The sequence below is a fragment of the Amorphotheca resinae genome (assembly GCF_003019875.1).
Source record: "Amorphotheca resinae ATCC 22711 unplaced genomic scaffold M430scaffold_2, whole genome shotgun sequence".
NCBI classification, from domain to species: Eukaryota; Fungi; Ascomycota; class Leotiomycetes; order Helotiales; family Amorphothecaceae; genus Amorphotheca; species Amorphotheca resinae.
The window spans coordinates 139,143-162,672 of NW_020194472.1; the positions used below are offsets into that span (position 1 = coordinate 139,143).

General features: G+C 52.2%; 11 protein-coding genes across 11 annotated transcripts; 5 read left to right on the forward strand and 6 right to left on the reverse strand.

The window, feature by feature from the left end:
- Positions 1 to 617: 617 nt before the first annotated feature.
- Positions 618 to 1,121, reverse strand: M430DRAFT_95330 (hypothetical protein; the record flags this gene model as incomplete). The annotated part of the gene is made up of 1 exon (XM_024869885.1): positions 618 to 1,121. A coding segment is annotated over one exon (504 nt), but the record flags the coding sequence as incomplete, so codon positions are not given.
- Positions 1,122 to 1,500: 379 nt separating this feature from the next.
- Positions 1,501 to 1,857, forward strand: M430DRAFT_32857 (hypothetical protein). Its single transcript, XM_024866242.1, has one exon. The coding sequence runs from the start codon at positions 1,532 to 1,534 to the stop codon at positions 1,727 to 1,729; it is 198 nt and encodes a 65-aa protein (XP_024723578.1). The 5' UTR covers positions 1,501 to 1,531; the 3' UTR covers positions 1,730 to 1,857.
- Positions 1,858 to 3,345: 1,488 nt separating this feature from the next.
- On the reverse strand, positions 3,346 to 4,687 carry M430DRAFT_197005 (hypothetical protein). Its single transcript, XM_024864130.1, has 3 exons — positions 4,491 to 4,687; positions 4,316 to 4,431; positions 3,346 to 4,244 (listed from the first exon to the last, which is right to left on the reverse strand). The coding sequence occupies exons 2-3, from the start codon at positions 4,391 to 4,393 to the stop codon at positions 3,603 to 3,605; spliced, it is 720 nt and encodes a 239-aa protein (XP_024723579.1). The 5' UTR covers positions 4,394 to 4,431; positions 4,491 to 4,687; the 3' UTR covers positions 3,346 to 3,602.
- Positions 4,688 to 5,002: 315 nt separating this feature from the next.
- On the reverse strand, positions 5,003 to 7,229 carry M430DRAFT_114323 (hypothetical protein). The gene is made up of 4 exons (XM_024861551.1): positions 6,979 to 7,229; positions 5,913 to 6,924; positions 5,243 to 5,795; positions 5,003 to 5,187 (listed from the first exon to the last, which is right to left on the reverse strand). The coding sequence occupies exons 1-4, from the start codon at positions 7,202 to 7,204 to the stop codon at positions 5,149 to 5,151; spliced, it is 1,830 nt and encodes a 609-aa protein (XP_024723580.1). The 5' UTR covers positions 7,205 to 7,229; the 3' UTR covers positions 5,003 to 5,148.
- Positions 7,230 to 9,086: 1,857 nt separating this feature from the next.
- M430DRAFT_47522 (hypothetical protein) lies at positions 9,087 to 10,024 on the forward strand (the record flags this gene model as incomplete). Its single annotated transcript, XM_024867936.1, has 3 exons — positions 9,087 to 9,284; positions 9,333 to 9,387; positions 9,432 to 10,024. The coding sequence occupies 3 exons, from the start codon at positions 9,087 to 9,089 to the stop codon at positions 10,022 to 10,024; spliced, it is 846 nt and encodes a 281-aa protein (XP_024723581.1).
- Positions 10,025 to 11,083: 1,059 nt separating this feature from the next.
- On the forward strand, positions 11,084 to 12,541 carry M430DRAFT_96244 (glycoside hydrolase family 72 protein; the record flags this gene model as incomplete). Its single annotated transcript, XM_024869941.1, has 3 exons — positions 11,084 to 11,216; positions 11,286 to 11,497; positions 11,558 to 12,541. 3 exons carry the CDS (start codon positions 11,084 to 11,086, stop codon positions 12,539 to 12,541), a joined length of 1,329 nt encoding a protein of 442 aa, XP_024723582.1.
- A 1,537-nt stretch (positions 12,542 to 14,078) lies between these two features.
- On the forward strand, positions 14,079 to 16,547 carry M430DRAFT_55838 (hypothetical protein). Its single transcript, XM_024868565.1, has 2 exons — positions 14,079 to 15,331; positions 15,409 to 16,547. Exons 1-2 carry the CDS (start codon positions 14,295 to 14,297, stop codon positions 16,385 to 16,387), a joined length of 2,016 nt encoding a protein of 671 aa, XP_024723583.1. The 5' UTR covers positions 14,079 to 14,294; the 3' UTR covers positions 16,388 to 16,547.
- A 93-nt stretch (positions 16,548 to 16,640) lies between these two features.
- On the reverse strand, positions 16,641 to 17,755 carry M430DRAFT_55839 (hypothetical protein). Its single transcript, XM_024868566.1, has 2 exons — positions 17,618 to 17,755; positions 16,641 to 17,558 (listed from the first exon to the last, which is right to left on the reverse strand). Exons 1-2 carry the CDS (start codon positions 17,657 to 17,659, stop codon positions 17,028 to 17,030), a joined length of 573 nt encoding a protein of 190 aa, XP_024723584.1. The 5' UTR covers positions 17,660 to 17,755; the 3' UTR covers positions 16,641 to 17,027.
- Positions 17,756 to 17,951: 196 nt separating this feature from the next.
- Positions 17,952 to 18,830, forward strand: M430DRAFT_55840 (hypothetical protein; the record flags this gene model as incomplete). The annotated part of the gene is made up of 3 exons (XM_024868567.1): positions 17,952 to 18,113; positions 18,178 to 18,443; positions 18,534 to 18,830. Exons 1-3 carry the CDS (start codon positions 17,984 to 17,986, stop codon positions 18,828 to 18,830), a joined length of 693 nt encoding a protein of 230 aa, XP_024723585.1. The 5' UTR covers positions 17,952 to 17,983.
- A 604-nt stretch (positions 18,831 to 19,434) lies between these two features.
- M430DRAFT_47528 (hypothetical protein) lies at positions 19,435 to 21,009 on the reverse strand (the record flags this gene model as incomplete). Its single annotated transcript, XM_024867937.1, has 3 exons — positions 19,435 to 19,604; positions 20,216 to 20,765; positions 20,821 to 21,009. The coding sequence occupies 3 exons, from the start codon at positions 21,007 to 21,009 to the stop codon at positions 19,435 to 19,437; spliced, it is 909 nt and encodes a 302-aa protein (XP_024723586.1).
- Positions 21,010 to 21,546: 537 nt separating this feature from the next.
- Positions 21,547 to 22,892, reverse strand: M430DRAFT_32864 (glycosyltransferase family 1 protein). Its single transcript, XM_024866243.1, has one exon. The coding sequence runs from the start codon at positions 22,854 to 22,856 to the stop codon at positions 21,804 to 21,806; it is 1,053 nt and encodes a 350-aa protein (XP_024723587.1). The 5' UTR covers positions 22,857 to 22,892; the 3' UTR covers positions 21,547 to 21,803.
- Between the last annotated feature and the right edge of the window lie 638 nt (positions 22,893 to 23,530).

Genomic DNA, 23,530 nt, shown 5'->3' on the forward strand with positions numbered 1-23,530 from the left:
CCGGCGCTAACTACATTTTTTTTTTTTTTTTTTCACCTCCGTGTGTGAGGATCCTACGCAGCGGGATTGTGGTTTGGGGGGTGTTAGGATCCTATTCTACTACTATAGGTATTTGCTTTCTTCACCTACGCATATTGTCGATTGGAAAATTGGGCTGAGGGAGATCATTTCTATTTTGTTGTATGGGCTACAGGTAAGGTATGACAACGCGGGGTAAGCAAGTCCCCCAGCAAGATAAGACATTCAAGAAACCCATATCACCAGCGCATGGATTCTTGTTTGCGAATCAATATATTATTGAATCAAACGCTGATGCTAGGTGGAACTAACGCAACATGCTCGGTGGGCTAGGTATGCGGTGAGCATGGAGTTCCAGGAATGCTAGGTAGTAGCAACAGAAATCCACCCATGACAATGCCTGGAAAAGAAACAGAGAGGAGCACCATTCTAATGTATATCCGCATCCCGCGCACCGGTCACTGATCACCTCCTTGATGTCTCACCCCGCCTGCCCCCGTCTCGATAGGATGCGGAGGGGTATCGTAAGCGCAGATGTGGTAGCATCGACGGCCGTGCAGGATGCAAGGGGAGAGAGATCCTATTACTGCCAATCCCGTCTAGTTGCTCAACTTCTCACTCGCAGTGTTCACAGCCTCCTTCGCCTCGGCCTTCTTCCCCGCGAGGAATTCGCTCACCCACTGGATCACATCGTTGGTGACGACAAATCCTGTGCTGACGACCGCCTTGCCATAGCCGACCAGGCCGTCCTGGCCGACCTTCTTCTTCTCGGAGCCAAAGACGCCGAAGACGTACTCCTTGCCCTCGGTGCCCTTCCGCAGTGGGAAGGTGATGATCGACTTGCCCTCGTCGAACAACTCGCCCGTCGGCTTCTTGACCACGGGGAACCGCGCGTCGAGGCCAGAGAGGGTTGACTCACCCAAGGAATCCGCCTTCTGCAGGTATGGCGACACGTATTGGTAGGGTCTTGAGAGGTATGGGAGCAGGGGCTTGCCGAGCTTCTCGTAGCCAGCCTGGGTGATGTCGAGGGATTTGGCACCGTAGGGGTTGGATTTGAAGGTCTTGATGGAGTCGGAGATGACGGGATAGGAGATCAGGTGCTGTTACGCTCGTTGTTAGTTGTGTGGCAGCCGTGTGAGGGGGAGGGAAGACCTACGCCAAGGAAGGCAGAGGAGATGGGTGGCGTATCGCCGTTGACCTGGGTTGCCATCTTGTCGTCGGATAGATCTGATTCGAAATGGGGCATAAGAGGGGGGATGGGAAGAGCAGGTGATGGGATTCTAGAGACAGGCTCGCGTCAGGAAGTCCGAGTCATGGTTCATGGGAGAAGGGCTTACTCTTCTGAGCTTGGGAGCCGGTCTTGTGTAGTAGCTATGCGGGTGGTTGAAGAGGAGTGAGAAGGTTGGGTAAGTTCAAGTTCAAGTTCAAATTCAAGTTCTTTGGAAGGGGGGGGGAAGAAAGGGGTCAGAAGGACGAAAGGGAGAAGGATAGAAAGGAGAAAAGATGGTGTGTTATGAGTGGTAGCGATGATGGTGCAGTGGGCAGCTTTATCAAGGGAAGGACTTTGTCAAGGGAAAGGAGCGAGAGGGAACAACGTAAGAGGGCAGGGGAGATCCACGACGGGAACTATATCATTACCGTCTCTGTTGCGCCACACCTGGCCATCTGCATTTGCATGTGCGTGTGCTACTTATTACTTATTTTTCCCTGATTGGATTGGATTGGATTGTGCTCTTCACTCTGTTCCACCGTGGTCGTGTTTGTTTATGTGTATCGAGCCGGGATGGACGGGGTTGACGAGGCTTGGGACGACAGGCCAGGGATTGGATTGTCTGCAGCAGAGAAGCCTGGCATCGGTGTTCCATCGACATGCATTCCAACATCGAGTGGCGATGGGTTGACGTTTTCCCATGTTTAGCGGTGGATACTCGACATCGATATCGTGATAGATGATGCACCTTGATGCGTGTGTTTGGCATGTGAAAGTGTGTGCCTGAGGCATCAACCTCCCTCGATCTCCCTCTTGTCCCTCGCCCCTATCTCCTCTGAACATCATCTCCGCCGCCATGATTCGTATCAACGTATCAACGTATCAACCTCTTAAATGTCTTTGACTCTTCTGCTATCTGCTATCTGCTATTGACTCTTACGCCGACCTCCTCGATCGCGGCATTTGATTCCCTGAAACAAGCGTCGCAGCCCTGGGCCAGCCCCATCGCCCATCGTTATCAGCCACTATCTTTAGCTCGAACTGTAGTGTCAGTGTATCATCGCCCTATGGCCGATACGGATATGTATGTACATCGTATTGTATGTCTTTGTTCTTTCTCATCCACTCTCATCCAATCCCTCCTCAACCATTCTCAACCTGAAATTCATCTCTCATCTTCCCCGTTGCACCGGCTCCCGGCATGCTCTAGCCGCCTATTGTTCCTTGATCGAGGCATATAACGAGTTCAGAGATGCCTGCCTGCATGAACAGGATGGCCGCGCTGCAGTTTTATATTGCTGAGCAGGCATATTCCCTCACCACCATGACTACATACGGATCATTGCCGGAAGAGAGCTAGAAACCGCTTGGCCTGACGAGGCTTGACGTTGGTTCTCAGATGCATCAGCCACAGCCAAGCATCTGCATCTGACATGTGAAAATGTCCTCATTCCCGTCTGTGCTCACTTCAACTTGTCTTCACTTCGTATCCTTGACATGTCTTCTCTTCACTCCCCGATGGTTACCTATTCTCCGATTCTGATATTCTCCTGCTCTTTGTATCTACATCACCAGTATACATCACATCCTAGAGAGTATACATTTCCTTTAACACAATTCACAAATCAATCAATTAATACCCAAACCCCGACATACATTACATACACAAAAGCCCCCCAGAATCTGAAAATAGAACCAAACAAAAATCCCCCCTCCCATCTACCTTCCCTCCCTCCTTATTCCCCATCCACACACAGAATCCAGACCCCGTCTCCGCATAGCTTTGTGAGACCTAACCAGGAACCTACCTACCTACCTAGCTGTCATGCACATTGGAGAGCAGGGGAATACGTCGTGTAGGGAAGCACGACATGTCCCGGGGTATTTTTCCTTTCCCTTTCTTTCATTTTAATTTATTGAATTGCTATGATTGGATCTGATTGCATTCGATCTCTAGACGGGGAGGAGATATATGTATATGTTGTACGGCAGGGTAAGGAAGCGGGGAGGGAAGCTATTGCTTGCTACTCAGCGGATGGATGCATGTTAGTTGGTAAAGGGGAAGCTGGGGATGGCTTCCGCGTTTTTGATGAGCGTCTGGTCTGGGATCCATGTGGATATTGGGCTAGGGATCTCGGGTGTTGCGGCATGCTCTGTTTGAGACTCAGCTTGATGATGATAATGATAACGATGGCGGTGGTAGGATCATTGGAGGATGGAGGAGACCCAGATCAGAGATCAATCAATCAATCAATCAATCAATCAACCGATATCTACCTACATCTACCAATATCTACATCTACCTACATCCTACCCCGCCTATCTCCCCCTCCCCACATTCCCCACTCCCCACTTCCCACATCCCCCCGCTACCTTACACCTCATCCCTCGTCGTCAACTCCCCAAAGATAGCATCGTAAATCGCCTGTCCCACCCCCGTCGCGCTCGCCGGATTCTGGCCCGTAATCAGCCTCCCACCTCTCGCCACCACCACTCTGGGCGCCCAATCCTTATCCGCCTTGACATACTTCCCACCCGAGGCCTCATCCAGCGCATCCTGCAACTTGAACGGCATAGCCTGGGTCAGTCCCACGGCGTCCTCCTCGCTATTCGAGAACCCCGTGACGGGCTGGCCCGCGAGCAGGTGCGCGCCCCCGGGTAACTTGACGTGCGCGAGCGCCGCGGGCCCGTGGCATACCGCCGCGATGATCTTGTTGTGCGAGTGGAACTCGTTGATGAGCTGGTGGCTCTGCGGGTCGGTCGCGAGATCGAACATAGGCCCGTGACCGCCGACGAAGAAGATGGCTTCGTAGTCCGAGGCGTGCCCTAGGATCGAGGATAGCGGGACTGTGTTGGACCAGAGTGTGGACTGGTGCTGGTGGATGGATGTCGAGATCGGGTCCGAGGAGGCGGCGGTTATGGAGGAGGGGTCGAGAGGCGCGGGGCCGCCGTGGGGGGAGGCGATGGTGATGGAGACGTGGTCTTTGAGGACGTGGTAGGGGTGGGCGAATTCAGACTGTGCGAGGTGGAAGGGTGAGTGAGTGGTGGTTTGGAAGGGGGAGGGGATGAAGAGAGAGGGGCACGAACGAGATACCATCCCGTGGGCTTGCCGGTGTTGCCCAGTTTATCATGAGAGGTGAGTACGAAAAGAACCTTTGGTGCCATGGTGAAGTCTCGTCTGTCCCGATCGATCGACTGATTGACTTATTGAGGTGTTGTTTTAGTTTCTGTAGTAGAAGTAAATCTCTGCGAGGGAACGAACCTCTTCTCTTCTCTTTCCCCTCTCTTTGTAGTCAAGGCGGGGTATGACAATGAATGATCTCATCTTCAACATCTGCGTCTGCCATCCTCTCCATCTGCTTGGTCAGAGGGTATGAGCCCTATATCTCATCGATTGATGTACGCCTCCTGTGATTCGTCCCATCTGGAAGAAAGAGAAAGCTGCTGATGTCAGACTCCGCACACAGTGATGTAACCCCTCGTTGCCCCGGGCGATCTTGCGCGGGCCGGCCCTGCATCTCGCCTAAGCCCCTTTAACCCCCCCCACGTCTTCAAGGGCTCACGGTTCGGGAGCTTCGATCAGATTAATTACCCTGTGGTCTAGAACTGTACTCACGGGTTGCAGGCCTTTTTTTAATAAGAAAAGAATAAGATTGCATACTTGTCTGAAGTCTCCACCTACGATGTGAGGATCCATCTGTCACTCCCTTGTGAGGTTGTGTACGGCTCACCAGGACAGTGCTGACTCCCTGACTTCTATAGTAAATACCAGCTTCGTTCAGACTTGGCTCACAGATTCAAATGCACAAAGACGACAATACAACACAGTACCAACCAAGGCAATGATTCTAATTCAGTTGCATCATAAATTATACATTCATTACATATCATCACATCATGACTCCCTCACAACTTCACCCTTAAAACACACCCAGAATCGTCTTGATCTTGGGGAAGTACTATAGCACAGGATTAGCCACCGCGCTCATCATCGGAACATCAAGAATTACTTACCGGAGTCCCCCATCCAGAGACCGCATCCCAGCCCTGCTTCGCCAGGAAACCCGTCGTGTTGCATCCGATCGCACTGCCGCTCGTGACGTCCGTGAAGGCGAGGTGGCCAATGGAGTAGAGCCAAGGGTTCAGGAAGCCCAGAGGCGGTCTGCCCTCGGCGATCAGCGCATCGTTAACGAGGGTGAGGACGGCGCTCGCAGCGGGTGTAGCGGCGCTGGTGCCGTCGAGCCACGTGTCGGAACCGTTCCAGGTGGTGATGAAGTGGAAGCCCTGGGCTGAGATGTCGGGGTAGCCGCGGCCGGACTTGTTGTAGAGGCCCTCAAATTCGCCGTTGAGGGAATCGACGTATTGGGGCACGGCGAGGTCCTGGTAGGAGGGGCGCTTGAAGTAGCTGCTGAAACCGCCGCCGGAGCTGAAGTCATCAAGGGGATCCCAGGCTACGACTTCGGGGGAGAAGTTCATAGTGGCACCGACCGAGGTGATGTAAGGGCAGGTGGAGGGGAATTCGGGGAGGAAGGTGGGAGACTTCTTGCCGTCGTTGGTGTAGCATCCTCTGGAACCTCAGTCAGTACGCGTGATCAAGATTTCTACTTCACCTGGGGACTTGACACTTGCCCAGTCCCTTCTGGGATGCACCGAGGCGATGCGGCCTAAGCTTAAATGTACATACCCTTCAGCTCCAACTCCACTGTCACCACTTGCAAAGAGCAGAGAGATGCCTCGAGCACCCAGCTGAGCAAATCCATTACAGACCGAGGTCGCGTATGAGAGTGGAACCGTTTGTTCGTCGTCATCGTACGAGGTGCTGATTACCTGGGGCAGATCAGACTGGGCGAGCACATACTGGATCCAGGTCAGGTATGGCTCGTTGGTGTCCGTTGGAGTCACAGCATCAGGGTTGAAGGGCGGGGAGCCACCGGTTGTGAAGGCAGTCAGCGGAGTGGGCCAGCTGATTCCAAGAATCGTCTCGGCGTCAAGATTGCCCTCGAGGTCCTTGCCATTGGCGAGCTCGGTAGCATTCTCCTGGGTTTGTTCATTGTTTCCGTCTGCTATGACTTCAACACTGAACTCATATGCGGCGGCAGCAGCTTCCGGGCGGTACTCATTCAGAAAGATGTAGGCATCTGACCGGTTATTCGACTCGCCAAGAAAATCGTTGAGACCGACTTTGTTCTTGCCCGCGGCCTTGGGAGTGTAGTCATAAGTCCCATAGAGGGTCCGGAGACAGAGAGGGGTCACCGCGGTCTCGTTGCACACTTGCGCTACAGTCGGGTTGGTTGGGGGGGAGATTGGCTTCGGTGGCTTCCAACCCTCCGGGGCCACGGTCTTCAGGGTGCTCCTCATAGCCCGTGGTGCAAAGAATGAGGTGGTTGGCTGAATAACATCAATGTGCTCGTGCAGGTGCTTTGGAAGAGACCATTCCGGCGCGCGAACAATCTGGCCACCCTCCTCATGCTCGAAGACAGAGTACTCAGTCTCAAGAAGGCTCTCCACATCGCTCACGGGAAGGGATAGTCTGATCCAGTCCTTCGCGGGGCTGTAGTGGAGTGAAGTAGCTTCAATGCCGTGGTCAAAGAGCCACTCGTGAACAAGTTCCAGCGCATCATCGGAGGGTTTAACCAGTTCGTTCACCTCGGCCTCGGTCAAGTGCTGACCATACCGGCTGTGCGCGGGGTCGGAAACTATGCTGCAGTCAGCGAGGGGCAATGCTGTAGACGCGGCGCATCCATTCTTACCTTCGTAGAGATGCCTCTCGAGCTCATCGAATTGGCTCTGCTTCAGACCGATCTGCAGGTGGATTGTGTGGTCCGAAGGCGCTGGGCCGACCCTGGACCATTTCCTGGGGACGTTATGGGTCTCTTTGAGGGCGTAAGGAGAGCGGAGGTGGAGCGGGGAGCCCACTGCCGCCTCAGCAGCGACGAGGAGGGCCAGCAGGACGCGGCGAGCAAGAGAGATGTGCATCTTCACAGATTGAACGTGCAGCTCGGGAGAGATGAGGCTGGTTGGAGAGGGCCATGGTGGGCGATGAAGCTTTTATTATCTGTAGAGCAGGCATCGGGGTAAGATTGGCGGGGGCCTGGGCGCGACCAGAAAGACGGGATATCGTAACATGGTCCCCTTGCTAGGGCCGAGTCAAGCCAGGAACCACGACCCTTGAATACAGATGTCAACCGTTCTGCTGTACCTGATACGCCTACAGATCTATCCTATTGTACCTACCGACATCCAGATCTTTTCCGGCTTTAACCACCCATCATCTCCTCCATCGTCCTCCCTTCCATCCTTTACGCCCGTATCAACAATCAATCATCCAGAACCCATTAATCGATCATTCATTCACCTTCTCCGATCCGTCAATCCCGACCTTCCCAATTGCCTTCTGCGGCCTAGCCTCCCGCCCCGGACCCTTTACGCTTTCGCCCTTAGCCGAGCATCAACACGGGCCCGGCTGGCGCGTCTCCCAGATCAGAAGGTGATGCCACGATAAGCAGCTCGCACGTCTTTTTTGTCCTGCCGTGCTTCGGGATGAGCGATCGTCGTACGTACGCATGGAGTTCCTCGACGGAGTTTCTGGCTTATTGTTGCATGAAATAATAGTTGTGATGATTAATTCCAATTCTCATTTTACAGGAAAAAGTCCGGAATTCGGGGGCTAGGATGGCGAGGCGGGGTTTAGATAAGATAGGCTGGGGAGGTTGGAGATGGGAACCTCTTCCTGCTGGGATATACCTACCTCTATACTCTGTGTCTAAGGTTCTACTTACTACGACTTGATCAAATCACAAAATTCGTAACGCCAGCCACTCAACGAAAGAAAGGAGAGAAGATATAATACACAAAGAAGGAATAGAAAAGAAGATCAACAGCTCTACGTAGGGGAGGAAGGAGGTTGAACCGGGCAATTTGGGCCTTGATAATAGAAAGGTAAGCCGACCCCTTCCCACATCCTTCTCTCTAGAAGGAGACGGGTTTGAAGGGGTTTGAAGATGGGAGCTCTTGCTGAACGGAATAGATGGCCGTGAGAAACGGATGCCCAATGAAGCTATTTATTCGCAGCCAAGAAGAGGCTGATGGGAAGTATTTCGATCCCTCCCTGGCACTTCTTTCCGTACCTTATACTCTACTCCACTTCTGTCCACTCACCCCACATTCCACTTATTCCAGACTGTATAAAGCACCGTTCATTGAACGTCTTATTATATCCCATCACTCCGCCAAAGATGTCTTCCACGTCTGATGTTCACATCAGCACTTGTTCAAAGGAGGGGCCAGCACGAAGCAAAAGACTCCTCTCGTACAAAGGGGCACTATGTTGTCACGAAAATGGCACGTGCAGTCCATGGAACCTCTAGTCATCTCTGTACTAGGTACTCCATACAATCCTCTACACCGATCTCTACACCGAATTTCCAGATGGCAAACGATGAACATGTGGAGCTGTCAGTTTGATCCGCACGAGCCGATCCGAAGACCTGCTGTCCCATGCTGCTCAAGGACCTATCAGACCCAGCCTTTTGGCTTAAAGTGCCACATGGGAGTCACGTTTTCGTTTCTTGTGAAAATCACCTCTGTTTTAGATGTTGTGTATCAGAACTCAATCGATCGGTGAGTGTTGAGACGTGTATGCTGTATCCACTGTCTGTGGAACCGGTTATGCAAAGGCATACAGTGATACACAAAGACGTTGCTGCGGCGCCGCCTTCTAGGTGATTCGACCTATCACAGATACATATATAGATATATATGTCGTTAGGTAGTATACGATTTTCAAGTAACCGTCGTAAGTACCGGCTGCAACGGCGCGCAGCTTTGTCATAGCTTTTCCTTGTTTCCAATCCTGACAATGGCAATGAATGTCGAGGGTAAGACAGCTATCGTCACGGGAGCAGGTCCCGGAATCAATTTCTGTTTTGCAAGATTGCCCCTGAGCAAAGGCTGCAATGTAGTGATCGCAGACCTTGCCTTGCGTCCCGAAGCTCGGGCTTTGGTTTCCCAATATCTTACCTCCTCTGCTGCAAAAGCAGTCTTTCAGGAAACGGATGTGACGGATGGGGCGTAGTTACAAACGTGGTTCGAAATAGCGATTGAGAATTTTGCTGGAGCAGATATCGTTTGTCCCGGCGCCGGAGTCTACGAGCCTGTGAGTATCACCTTCACAGTTACAGACAGGGGCATCGGCCTTCCTCAGACTTCTGGGTGCCACCCAGAACGTTTCCTTCGAAGGACAAGCTTTTCAAATCGCGATACTCGATCTTGGACATCAACATCACGCACCCGATCCGTGTTACCCAGATGGCTATCGGGCATTTCCTCGCACGCAAGAAGCCTGGCGTCGTGGTACATGTCTCGAGCGTAGCGGACCAGATCCCCTTCTTCCCCACGCCCATGTACGTCGCATCAAAACACGCTCTCTCGGGATTCGTCCGCTCTCTTTCCCGACTCGAGAATCCGCCTTCCCATCTCCTCCAGATTCGCGTCAATGCCGTTGCGCCGGCGAGGATCCTCACTCCGTTGTGGACAGATCATCCGGACAAGATGCAGATGGTTGGGAAAGACAACCCGGGATGGATCATGCCGGAGGACGTAGCTGCTGTCATGCTGGATCTGGTGCAGGAGGAGGAGCACGTCGGGGGCACGATCATTGAGGTTGGGGAAAGGGTGCGGAAGGTGGAGGCTTTCAATGATCCGGGGCCTGGGGTCGGTGGGAATGAAGTCCAACGTGATGATTCCATCGAGGCCGATATGTGGGCCAGTATGGAACGGCAATACAATGGGATATAAGTGCATGCTCCCTGGTTGACGGTCCTGTCCGGAATGTTCCAAGCCTTATTCACCATCTTATCCTCTTCCCTCCCTGCTCATGACGGGCGTGGCTTGGAGAAGGTATAGAAGCCATACTCCGCAGAGCGGTCGGTCAGTAGAGGCAACTCCAACTTGTCATCATCCAGACATCCAATGATCCCCGCCCTCTGCGGAGTAGATGTGTACCGTAACCTCGTACTCTGCGCGACGTAGCCGCACATCTGCAGAAAAAGTGCGGCAAAAGCGCGGTGTGTTTATCATGACCAAGTTCCAACTTTCCATGCAGCGCCGCATCCTTGTCCCGTGGTCACAGTGTCCTGCAGCCGTTTTTGTATTCCACTCCATGGCTTCGCGAGCAATTCAGGATGCCCAGGTCAAAATGCCTGGCAATAAGTCGTAGCCGGCCATGTTTTTATCATGACGGAATGTTTATATGACAGGGCCGGGAACGCGGGGATAAAACGAGAACAATGAAATGATGATGAAACAATGGTTGACAGACTTCGAACTTGAGCTTCGATAGGCCGCCGGGCTAACCCTCCCAAAATGGAATGCTTCTGTGAAGGCCGTCGATTGATTCGCTGGAATGCACCATGCAAACCGGATTTCCCTCGGGCCCTGAATCGCCTCGTTCGACTGAATCTCTATCGCTCTTTTGATAAGAGAGGAGATAATAATAAACAAAAGCAGAAGCAGAAGCAGAAGCAAAAGAAAATAAGGGCAATGCCCTGAGAAGGCAGCAGTGAACCTCACATTCGTTGCATCGCCCTCACCACCATCACCATCACCATCAACCGTCACTCGCTACTTACCGTCCTGCGCAGAGAAACATCCTTTAAACTCTCGACCCGTCGTGAAGAGCCTCTCTCTTCCAACACAACCCACATTCTCTTATTCACTCGTTCAACTGCTCTCCCGCCATCAGACGCGTTCGTTCTCTTGTCTTCTGTTGTCTGCCCTTTCTCTTCTTCTTTCCGTCTCCATTTTTTATCCCCACGACTTGCCATCCCACGGCCACTCTCACTCCCTATGCGAAGCATGTTTTCCAAGACGCTGGCAGGGGCTGGTCTCCTTGCCAGTTTCGCCATCAGTGCTATTAATGCCATCGATCCTATTTCTGTTGTCGGGTCCAAGTTCTTCTACAGCAATGGGACCCAGTATTTCATCAAAGGTACAGTCCGCCATCCGCCCCTCGCCCCGTCCCGCCACGGTGGAGCCCACTGTGCTAATGTCAGACCAGGAATCGCATATCAATTGACCGAGGCCGATCCTCTCCTCAACACCGAGCAATGCCAGCGCGATGCCTCCCTCATGAAAACCTTGAATGCGAACGCCATCCGTGTCTACCATGTTGATCCCGATGGAGATCATTCTGGCTGCATGTCGGCGTTCGCAGACGCGGGCATCTACCTGCTGGTTGATCTGGATACCTTCAACACTGCAATCGACCCGGTAAGCTCCCCGCCCCCATGCTCCCAAAGGTATAATACGTAGGATCTGACAGTTTCGCAGATAGTTGCCTCATGGAACCAAACTCAATTCAATGCCTATGCCAAAGTCATGGACGCATTCGCGAACTATACCAACACACTGGGCTTCTTCGTTGGGAATGAGGTTATCGCCCTGAACAACCAATCGCTCGCAGCTCCCTACGTCAAGGCGGCGGCAAGAGATCTGAAGGCTTATAGGAACAGCAAGGGATACAGGAACATTCCCGTAGGATACTCCGCGGCAGACATCGCAGAACTTCGCCCCATGTTGCAGAACTATCTCGCCTGTGGAACCAATGCATCCGAGAGCATCGATATGTTTGGACTCAACGCCTACGAGTGGTGCGGTGCGAACACCATGGCAACCTCTGGGTATACTACACTCAACACCTACGCACAAGACTACAACATCCCGATCTTCTTCTCTGAGACAGGTTGTAACACGGTCCCACCGCGGACTTTTCAAGACCAAGACTCCATTCTGGGTCCGGATATGGATAGTCTCTGGTCCGGAGCCATAGTCTACGAATGGATCCAAGAAGCCAACAACTACGGTCTCATATCCTATGGCCCCAAGGTAGACCCAACCGTGGTTGCCAGCGGTGTCGTGGCTGGAATCTCGCGAACTGGAACTCCTACCCCCGTCTTGCCTGACTTCACAAACCTGCAAAGCAAGTGGGCGACTCTGACCCCTACCGGTGTGGCATCTTCTGCGTACTCGCCAAGCTTAACGCCACCTGCATGTCCCAGCTCCACAGCGGGAGGATGGCTCGTGGATGGTGATGTTGCGCTCCCCTCGGTGGGGCAGACGCAGCAGGTGAGCTCGACTGGGTCCCCGACCTCGGGAGCCACGGCGTCTTCGTCACCAACTGGTACAGCGACTGGATCGGCGGCCAACCCAACGAATTCAAAGAAATCGCAGTCGCCTGCCAATGGAGGAAGGGAGATTGCGGGCATGAGTGCGGGCTTGGTGGCTGTTATGCTCGGATTTGTGTATTGGCTATGACCCTGTCTTCCACGGCCTTGAACCTGGAAAGAGACAAGGAAGTTCTGCCTGAGATGGTAGACTACGCGTTCATGTACATATGATTGGGAGAAACCGGGCAATGTCTGGATTCTTCCGGAAGGGCGTTATTGTATGGCCGTGAAGCGGGGCGTTAGGTTCTTCTGTCTGGGTCTTCATTCCGGGGAGCGAGCATACAATTGTGCGTTCTTGTTTGGGCGTGGAAAGAGAATAGGAGAGCACGCGTCATGCATCAATGATGATAATAAGATAGCTCTGGGCCATTCACCATTTGCTACTATCCCGCATAATAAGATGGTCCTTAATGAAGCCTTTAATGTGGCACGTGAAACGACAGAACAAGGCTTTCTGAATCAGAAGTTAAGAGATAAGGACCTAGGAAGTAAGTGTTCATTCTAAAAAAGAAGTGGAAGTGAAGTATTGATAGCAAGTGTGATCAGATAGTGGACGAGTTCTCTCCTTTCTTCTAGCATACTGATGACCAAAAATCCCATTCCAAGATAATCAACCACTTGTCTGCGTTCTAGAGAGAAGTCTTTCAGAATACCTAAGCACCAGCATAGCAAAACAGCCAAGACAGAGACTGAAATGTCTTCTTGTTTAATCAGCATTTGTCAAAGTGAATTAGGCTGAGAGATCTCTTATGCATACCTATCTAGCTAAATCCATTCATTATCAAGAACACATACGTTGTTGGTTACTATGAGAATTTGTACTAGGACAACAGTATATTCAATCTATCTTAAGCTCTGTCTTATATCTTTGAATATGCACTTTTCTTAGATCTCCCATGTCACATGCTTGAGCATTCTAGCAGTGTTTCTTGCTCGTTTGTATGTTTTGTACTGTATCCTGCTATCCTCTAGTGAATAGCGATCTGTCTGTCTTTACAAAGTCCCTTTCTATCCACGTGATGCAAGAAAGGGGGCACGTCGCGTCACTTGCTATTCATTTGCTACCGCGCCAGATTCCTCTTGTGCACAGATAGAAAGGATTTCACTTATTTGTAAGGTAAGGTAGAGGAAACCTTGTGTGTTGTAGAGAAGGTCTCCTTGTGTGTTGTAGAGAAGAAAGGGAGTTAGTAATAAAGGGGGATCTAATAAGATCTTATTTTCTATAAATCATGATGACCTTTCTATCCTGAGTACAGCTTGGAGCAGTAAGTCATCTGTTGTAGGCTTCGCTTTGAGTGGGTAGGTAAGTTTAGAAGTTCCTAGTCTTGTGGAAAAGAAAAGATCTAAGCTAATAATCTCCTCACCTTTAGGTACAGATTAGAAACGGTACGGATGAAACAAGGATTTGATTAAGAATCAGAGAGCTTCTTGATTTCTAAGAACATCTTGAGATCTCATAATTACGAGCTTCTTGATATCTAAGAGCGTCTTGATATCTAAGAGCTTCTTAATATCTGAGAGCAGACAAGAACTTGATATTAGATAAGAGCTTGTCATCAAAACAACAATTAACATTAAAACAGTAATTGTTGTCAAAATGTCAAAATGTCAAATAACATCAAATAACCGGTATAACAACAATAACTAACATCAAAACAGAGAATTCCAAGACTGCTACCTCACTCTTGTAGTGCCAAGCTTTCGAAATGTCCTCGTAGATCTTATAGACGAATTCACTGCCGCCGTCTTCTACACCTAAGAACTTCGTTTGATCTTTGTCTTCCTCCATCACGAATCGTCTTCGAACCTACTACTTTGTTCTATCTCAAACCACGAACAACATGGAGAGCACACCAACAACACCATTGAAACCAACCTGCTTGCCCACTTCGGTTGGGTCAGCGTACGAACAGCACAGTACTCCTAGCACTATGGGGGCTTTGATGAGCTTCAGCGACATTGCGAACAAACAGTCCTACAATGACGACAAGATCGGTCTGCCTTCTGACGAAGCATCAGCATCGTTGCACCCAGCCTGCTGGCCCATTTCGTCCGACCTTGTTCGTCCTCCAAGCCCTCGAACATACGCGGCGCGATCCAGAATCCCGATAGAATTCCCACCTATTCTCGCTGCCCCGTATGGCCTCCCTGTCCGAATCAATCCTCAAAGTGCACTTAAGGCTTTGGATCATGCTACATATGGATCGACTCCCGAGACCCTCACTGGAGAAGCAGGAGGTACTGAAGCAGGAGGTACTGCTGGGCTCGGCATTTCGATGAATGAACCACAGACCAATCCTCCCGGCCATCTCAGGGGCATCGCAGTCCGCAATAGAGACCACGCCGTCGAGGACCTGAGCCGGAACAAGGAAGCGATGAAGCGGTTAGAGGCGCATATCAGAGAGCGCGTCCCATATGTGCAGCTAGCGAGTCGAAACCTACAGGCTTTGATGGGGCTGCGGAACGAGATGCCATTCAAACTACCTAAGAGCAGCACTCAGATGCCAAGCCTGAGCTCTGCATTCAAGACTGTGGGTAATATGTCCGGCGTTATGGATCTAGACAGCAGTGGTGGCGCAGCGGCAAAGGTGAGAGGAGCGAGCGGGAATGATAGAGCCGAGCCAGATCGCGAGATGGGGTCGATGCTGCCTCCGAAGTTACCTCAGGGGATGCACGTTGTTGACATGCAGACGGGCATGGGATTGCGAGAGTTCTTGTTAGCCAAGGGGAAAGAGGTCGGGAATCGGAAGCGCCAGTGCAAGAGTATCAGCTTCCATGACTTCACGCCGGAGATGCAGAGCATGACCTATCAGAATGTGCTGCTGGGCCATTATGGGACCGAGATGGGTGGCAAGGTCGACGTGTACGAGATTGATCTGTATGTTTTCCCCCTTTTGCCTCCCCCCTTTTTTACGCGAGGAGATAGGAGTGGACAGGATACTAACAGACAGGCAGCCCGGTAGTCAGTCTGAATGCGGAGACCGGACAATCAACACACAATGCAGAGACCTGGATCTGGATCCTGATCCAACGACCAATCGTCACCTTCGAACCCGCCGATACTTCGAGCTCAACGCCAGGCAACGCCATACTCAGAAGCGCGGCCGCGACATTCCTCCCCTCCTTCGCTCAAGTCGCAAATGATAGCCAAACGACCACCACACACCCAACCCTACCCCCTAACTTCCCCGAACCCATCCCGCACTCTTGGCTCGTGTTCGCCGCACCCATGGCGCACTTGACCATCTACCCGGAGACTGTCGAGAGCAACCTAGCAGCGGCGCCCACCTCATCAGGACCGCAAGGCGGGCGCGAGTTGAGCAAGCGCATCGACTACGATTTCTCGCACCAGGGGACGCCGCTATTCGAGTTCTCAGGCTTCGCGGGACGGCGCATGGAGTTTTTGAGCGTGGAGCGGATGGACCCGTTCTGTAAGGGGGATTCGTGGGAGGACTATACGAAGGAGGAGTATGAATCTGTACATGCCGACTGGTTGACGCGGTTGGAGAGGCGGGGGGTGAAGTTTTCGGCGAGTGAGACTGGGAATAATGGCGCGCCGGATGGGTGTATGCCTTCTCCGCACAAGGGGGCTTGGTGGAAGGAGTTTTATTATCGGGTTGGGGAGGACTGCGAGAAGTGGCGGAGGGTCAGAAGGGCGATGGGCAGGGGCAGATGTAGGGTCGTATTGCGGTGGAATGAGATTGAGGGAAACGAGGATGATCAGATGGATGGTGGGAGAGGGAGGGGAGCTGGGAGAATCAGGGGCCTGAAGGAGAGGTTGAATGCTAGCACGGGCATCGATGGGAGGATGAGGAGATTGACGAGGAGTGAGTCGAGACGTCGAAGTGCTTTGGGACTGAGTGATCCGAGCATCCCTACAATGAGTGCTGCTGCCGCGGGAGAGATGAAGAAGGGGAAGGAAAGGAGAAAATAGGGGTCAAGTGGGTTTGTCGACTGCGGTGGGGTTTGACATTGTATGGGAGGGAACTTCACACCCGCAGGGAGCTGTATCGAATCCGAGAACCATGGGAAGGAAAGTAAGGCGTTGGCTGGTGAATAGTTTCTGGCAGGAATCCTGCTGCTGCGATTAGGGCTTTGAAGTCTGCAAATTGCGGTATAGATGTTGAAAGGGGATTGTAGGATAATAATGAGATATTTCACATACTGAAACTTGCAGTCTTGCTGGTGCCACGACCTTTTAAATCTAGAAATCTTCAGTTCATCCAGTAGCCTCTTTCAAGGGCCGCCCGTTACCTGAGGCTTTCCACTCTTCTTCCCCGCCATGTTTTCCGAACCGTTCTTATATGGAATGTCGTAAGATGCTTCAGACATCGAGGAAAGTAGTCCGTGAGCGAGAAGCAGAAAGCAACAATGTAACGATGATCTTAGATGTATGCCGCTTCTTGTTAATGCCACATGATCAGATCCCATACGCCGGTGGTATAATGCTCCCCAATGCACCCCAATGCTTCCCAATGCTTCCCGATGCTTCCTCCCAATGCCCAGCCCGTAATGGTCCCAGATTACTCCCTCGCATCCCTGTATCATAGACCCAATAAGCAGCCATAGTATCCCTATTTCTTCTTCATCTCCCCCATCCACACCTTCATAGCCTTTCCACTATCATGGCACCTCCTAAAAAGATCCCTTTCCCACTCATCCAAGCCCCTCAAAAATTCCACTGAATCACCACTTCCAACACCGCCGCCGGCGCCCTTTCCCTGCCCAACATGACTCGCATGGTCACTAATTTCTGCGGCCCTCTTGCGCCAGCTATCCATGAGCACGTCGCACAGCTCGTCCTCCTCGAACAGCTCCAGGAGGCGCTCGCCCAGCCCGTAGAAATTCTGGGCCAGCGCCCGCAGGTCCACGGATTTCGGATCCGCCTTCAGCGCGTTCATGACGCGCGTGCTGAGCGCTGCTGGCAGGTCCAGCGTCACGAGGGAGCGGGACGGAGTCTTGGATGTCGCGGTCGCGGACACGGCCAGCATCTCGCTGAGCCAGAGAGGGAGGTCGACTCGTGTCCCGGATTTGAGCGTATGCCCAGCGGCATTGTCAAGGTAGCCGAGAGAGGGAATGTCCAGCTCAAAGGTTGTGGGCACTTTCTGGGGATGCGGTTAGCATTCATTTGGCGGGGTGTTTTTTCGAGGAGGGGGAGACTTGCTTGCGCGTCAGTGAGGATTGCGTCAATGTCGTAGTAGGACATTTTTGCGCAACAGTGACAATTGTCGACGGCACGTAGAAGCAGCTGGTTCGCTGTGGCAGGGCGAGTTTATTTGTCGGCGGCGCGCATGGAATGTAGTGATCAGTGAGTGATGTATAAATGCCGAGCAGCGATTTGGCAGCGGATATTCTGCCGCGGATCGTTGCCCGCTCGCTTGAGCTGTGACGTGAATACCCGAGCTTCCCAAGGATTCCATTATTACAACATCCACTCTCTTCCTTCTGTCTTATAAATCGTCCCTCGATTGCACAAACACCAAACTGAAAAGCTGTCTCAACACAATTTCAATTAAGCAGCAACCCAATCATGTCCACCACACTCTTCCGCACTTCCCAAGCAGCTCGCTCTGCTCTCCGAGCTGGAGCTTCCAAGCGGGCTGGTGCTATGGCAAGCACCAGCTTCGTTCGGGGCAAGGCCACTCTCCCCGACCTCCCATGTATGATGATTCCTCGCCCTTTGCTATCCTTCCAGCGACCTTCCTCGTTAACCTCGATTTGCAGACGACTATGGCGCGCTCGAACCCTCTATCTCCGGTAAGATCATGGAGCTGCACCACAAGAACCACCACCAGACCTATGTCAACGGCTTCAATGCCGCGTCCGAGCAGTTCGCAGCCGCAGAGGCAAAGCAGGATATCCAGGCCCAGATTGCCCTGCAGCCATTGATCAACTTCCACGGAGGCGGTCACGTCAACCACACACTTTTCTGGGAGAACCTTGCGCCCAGCAAGCAAGGTGGTGGTGGCGAGCCCACCGGAAAAGTCAAGGTTTGTGTTCTCTGGTCTCTTCCTCCTGTTTCCTAAGCTGTGAAGGCACTTACGATAGGGGATTTAACAGCTGACGTTACAATTCCACAGACGGCGATTGAGGCAGCCTACGGCGACTTCTCCTCATTCAAGACCAAATTCAACACCGCGCTGGCCGGCATCCAAGGCAGTGGCTGGGCGTGGCTCGTGAAGGACAATGAGACAGGCCAGGTGCAGATCCGGACATACGCCAACCAGGACCCGGTGGTGGGCAAGTACACCCCGCTCTTGGGTATCGATGCGTGGGAGCACGCTTACTACCTGCAGTACCAGAACCGCAAGGCCGAGTACTTTGCGGCGATCTGGGATGTCATCAACTGGAAGACGGTAGAGCAGCGATTGAAGTAGGCGGATGAATGGAGATGACGTGTAAGCTAGTGACCATGGCATAGTTGTATTTAATGAAATAGGTCGAATCCACATCAAGCCAATTCTCCGTGTCATCTTTTCTGCACTGTCAGTTGAAGGGAGTGATGGATCATTCTATTGCAGACGTTACTTTTCCTAAAGCTGGATGCAACTGTCGACCCGGACAGCTCACGTCCCCTCCCCCATCTGCTTCCTTCCACAGTCTCCTTCCACAAGTCTCCTTCCACAGTCTCCTTCCACAGTCTTTTCCTTGTCCTGCCTCTCCCCGGAGGGGATGGCTCCAAGGCCTTAATAACTAAGGAGAAGCGATAATTCCAAGATACACGGTTCCACTCTCCTCTTTAACATACACCAGATAGATCCATACTTGATTGCTTTTCGTTTCCATGCTTTTCAACAAATCTTGGTATTTTGAGCTATCAATATCATCATCTATAGGGTAATAATGTCAACATCCACTACCTTACTCATTCATACCTCACTCCCCACGCCTCGCTCCCAGTCATCACCCATCTACTGAAAAGGCAAACTAAAAAACAAACGCGCGCATCAAAAAACCGATTGCATCAGACCAGACCCCCGCTCAATGAACCATGCTCTTCCCAATCTCGCTGCGCCATCCCCTGGCGCGCTCGAAGCCGTTGGTGTGGGCCTGGTAATCCATGATCTTCTGGTAGACTTCTTCTTGTGAGGTGAGGACGAAGGGGCCGTACTGCACGACTTTCTGGTCGAGGGGGAGGCCGGCGACGAGGACTGTTGGAGGAGGGTGGTTGTTAGTGGGTGCTAGCTATATCGTTGACCAGTGAAGCGTATTCATTCATTCAACTTCGATTTCGATAAGCAGGACGTAGAGCAAGAGGTCGAGTACCAGGACCCGTGGATACTCAAATATCAAAGCAGAGGTAAAGTGGATACTCAATTTATCCAAGTAGAGGTAAAGATAGCGTCGACGCCTACTACTAACACGGTTCCCCACGATCATCCGAGTAAACATGAGGATACCCTCAAGATATCGGCCGGGCACTGCTACCGTCACGGATTATCCGATATCTTGAGGGTGCTATAGAAGGGTGGCGAACGCAATCTTCTTTTTCCCTTTCTCTTTTTCTCTTTTCGTATTTTAGAAGACAGGAAGGCACTGAGAGGTTGTTCCACTTGGACTGCCAAGAGGGGAGGGTGTTCAGAGGGGTCATACCACTGTTCACCCTCCCCCCCCCTTTTTCCTTTCTCTGGCTCTTTTGCGTTCCACGGTATTCTTTGGGACTTTTTGAGCCATTAAAAGACTCATAATTGCCCATTTGCCCAGAGACAAGTGCCTCGACGATATTGACCTACGGAGATTCAACGAGATTCACGTGACTTACTAAAGTGGCCATTCTCCTTTGCGTCTGCTGGAACCTCAGCATAGACCTCATCCCCCTTCTGCTCAAAAACAACATTGTGGTACTGGCCCACAGTCGTCTTCTCCGCACCCTCTCCAAAAGTGGTCGATCCACTCAGAGTGTAAGCAAAAGCATTCCACCCGTCCGGCAGACTCTGCTTGACCTTCCCACCTGGTTTGATTTCGATGTCTAACCACCAAACCGGGGTGTAGGCCAATTCCTGGACGCTGTCGACGCCATGGCTCTGCCCGGAGATGATCTTGATGTGCACCTTCCCGTCATCGACATCGATATTGGGGATCTCGCTGGCCTTCAGGTCGCGGTAGCGCGGCTCGCACTTCTTTAGCTTCTCCGGCAGGTCGACCCAGAGCTGCATGCCGACGTTGGGGCTGCCGTCGGGGTTCTGGCGCGGCATCTCCGCGTGCATGATTCCCTTGCCCGCCGTCATGAACTGCAGATCACCCACCTCGATCGTGCCCTTGTTGCCTACGAAGTCCTCATGGTCGACAGCGCCCTCCAGCACGTACGTGATCTAGAAGAGTTGTTAGATGGTCCAGCATCTCAATCCCGCAGTCCTCCTGACGCACCGTTTCTTGTCCGGAATGCGGATGGTCTGGAAAGCCAGCACCGGGCTTGACACTGAAGTGGTCCAGCATCAAGAAGGGCGAAAAGTTGCGCAGTTGCGGGGTGCCGATGCTGCGGCGGACGCGCGCGCCTGCGCCTTCGGACTGCTCGATGGCCAGAAAGGCCTTGCGAATGGCTCTTGAGACGGCCATGCCTGCTGGTTTTGGAGCGGTGCGGGCTGGTATGATAGGAAGGCCTTCGAAAGTGTTCGCGGTGGCGTTGGAGAAGCGGTTGGTGATGAATCCTAGGTTTCCAAGAAGCGTATCCTTAAATGCTACAGACAGGATTGCGACTCCAATAGAGAATAATGTGAGAATAACCCTCATGAGGACAGGAGGGGACAATTTCTAGGGATTCAGAAGGGGAGAGGAGTGGCAGGACGAAGAGGGAAAAGAAGCTTTGGTTACTCAGCCTTAGCAAATCGTATTGTAAGCGCTAATTCAGGCCTCGGCCCAAAACGAGGCTGGCAGCTAGCCTTGCACTATCGCCTAAACAGGATAAGTTCATCGAGGCCCTGGCTGGTACCAAACACCGGAAACCTTTTAGTAATCAAGAGGCTGGAGGACCGATGTCTGTGTCCAACCGATGCTCCTGTATATAGGTAACCATCTACAGAAGAAAAGAGAGTAACAAAAGAGAGAGAGGTATCTTAATTCACGTATTTCCAATTTTTACTTGTTAATATTTTAGACAACTACAGACAGTGAGAATCTTCCTCGATAGAAATCTAGTAAAATTGGCAATACAAGCCATAATGTCTAGACGAGTGTAGAGATTGTAGTCAGAAAAATCTGAAAGACATAGTGGTTGGATGCGGGGATTGGGTATAGAGGTAATAATAGGAGGTATGAATGTGGTAGGTGGTTGGAGATGAGGGCAGGTGTTGATAGACGTTATATCTCTCTTGCCCTTTAGATAGAGAAGCGTGATGGACAATAGAGATAGATTACTTTCCCCCACACTCCATGATCTGCCCCGCAATAACCCCCAACGGGTCGCACCTCTCCATACTCTCTCTCAGAGCCGCGACCCTCCCAGCAAACCCACCATCATTCAACACCCGCTCCACCGCCACGCGCAGCTCCTCCTCGCTCGGCGTGCCCGTCCGCAGATCAAGCCCGATGCCCGCCCACTGCACACGTGCCGCGTTCTCCGGTTTCTCTTCCGTGGAGCCAGCTACGACCAGCGGGGTTGCGTTGGCGATAGCGTGCTGCACGGCGCCGTAGCCGCCGTTCGTGACGAAGACGGCGCAGTAGGGGAGCAGGTCATCGAAGGGGATGAAGTCGACGACGCGGGCGTTGGCAGGGATTGGAATCTCCGGAGGGAGAGAGGCACCGCGGGAGCCGAGGACGGCGATTACGAGGAGGTTGGGGTTGGAGGCTAAGGCGGAGAGGGTGGGGAGCAGGAGTTGAGTTGGAAAGTTGGAAAAGGTGCCTTGTGACACGGCGATGATTTTCTTCTCTTTGGTTCGGAAGATGTGAAGTACTTCGTCCCAGAAAGGGGGGAAGGACGTCGAGGCGTCGCGGGCACCGCGGGGCAAACCGCCTGCGAACCGGACGTTGGACGGGAGGTCGGAGCGCGGGTACTCGATTTCGGGAATGCACATCTGGATGTAGCGATCGGGGAGCAAGACTGCATCATCAGTGTATAAGCGGTCCGTTGTTCGCGCCCCGACAGAAGAGAGGAGTTCGTTAAAGACGTTTTGGAGATCACAGAGTTCTTCGCGCCTCGTGGCGTTGAGTGCTGTGTTCCGGGCTCGTCCAGCTGGAGAGGAGTCTGGCAGGAGGCAGGACCCGAACGGCGCGGTGTCGATACTCGAGAGAGCCAGTGGTAGTATGCCTAGAGTGATATGTGCTTCCGGTTTCATACCAGGGGCATTCAACATGCTTGGCAAGATGCCCATGAACCCATTGTCAACGACAAGCACCACGTTCCTATCCGGCTCCTTGGCCTTCAAACCCTTCAACGCAGCCTGAAGACTTTCATACTGGCTGGGCATGGAACGAACAAAGAGGTGCTCATTGTCGTACGCTGCAAGGTCTTGTCCGGACAGCAACGCACGTGTTGGAAACCGCGTCGCGAGAACGGGTTCAGAGAAGTCCGCAAACCCGGATAGGGGGTGGAAGGTTGCCCCTATCTCTTCAATAGCCGTTCGGTAGTAGGAGCCGCTGACGAAAGTGACGGGAAAGCCGAGTCTAATGAGACCCTTAGCTATTGCTCGCATAGGACTTACGTGCCCATATATAGGGAAAGCGCCTATGAGAACGTTGGGTTTGGTCATGACGGGTACAGTGTTGGCTTACAGCCTCGTCAAACCACAGATCCTTATTTACTGAAACGCTTTGCACTATATGCTTGTCCCCACAACTCCGAGTTCCGAATTCGATTGTTGAGATGGTTTGGATAATGTCTGGCTCAAAGGATCAATATCTTTCATGTTGCGTTCTTCTGCCTAGCTCTTGAAGAGCGAGCATCAAAAGGATGCAAGATAAGCGCCCTTAATAGAAGAAGGACAAGGGAAAGAAAACATTGTAAGCCGAACTATGCTTTAACTAAAAATAGACGAAACCTAATGCAAGGTGGCCTTATCTCTCCACGTGATTTTGAGCTCTAACGCATACCTATGTGCTACGCCCTACAAACTCGGGGCTGGCTTTGTTATCCAGGAGAGAT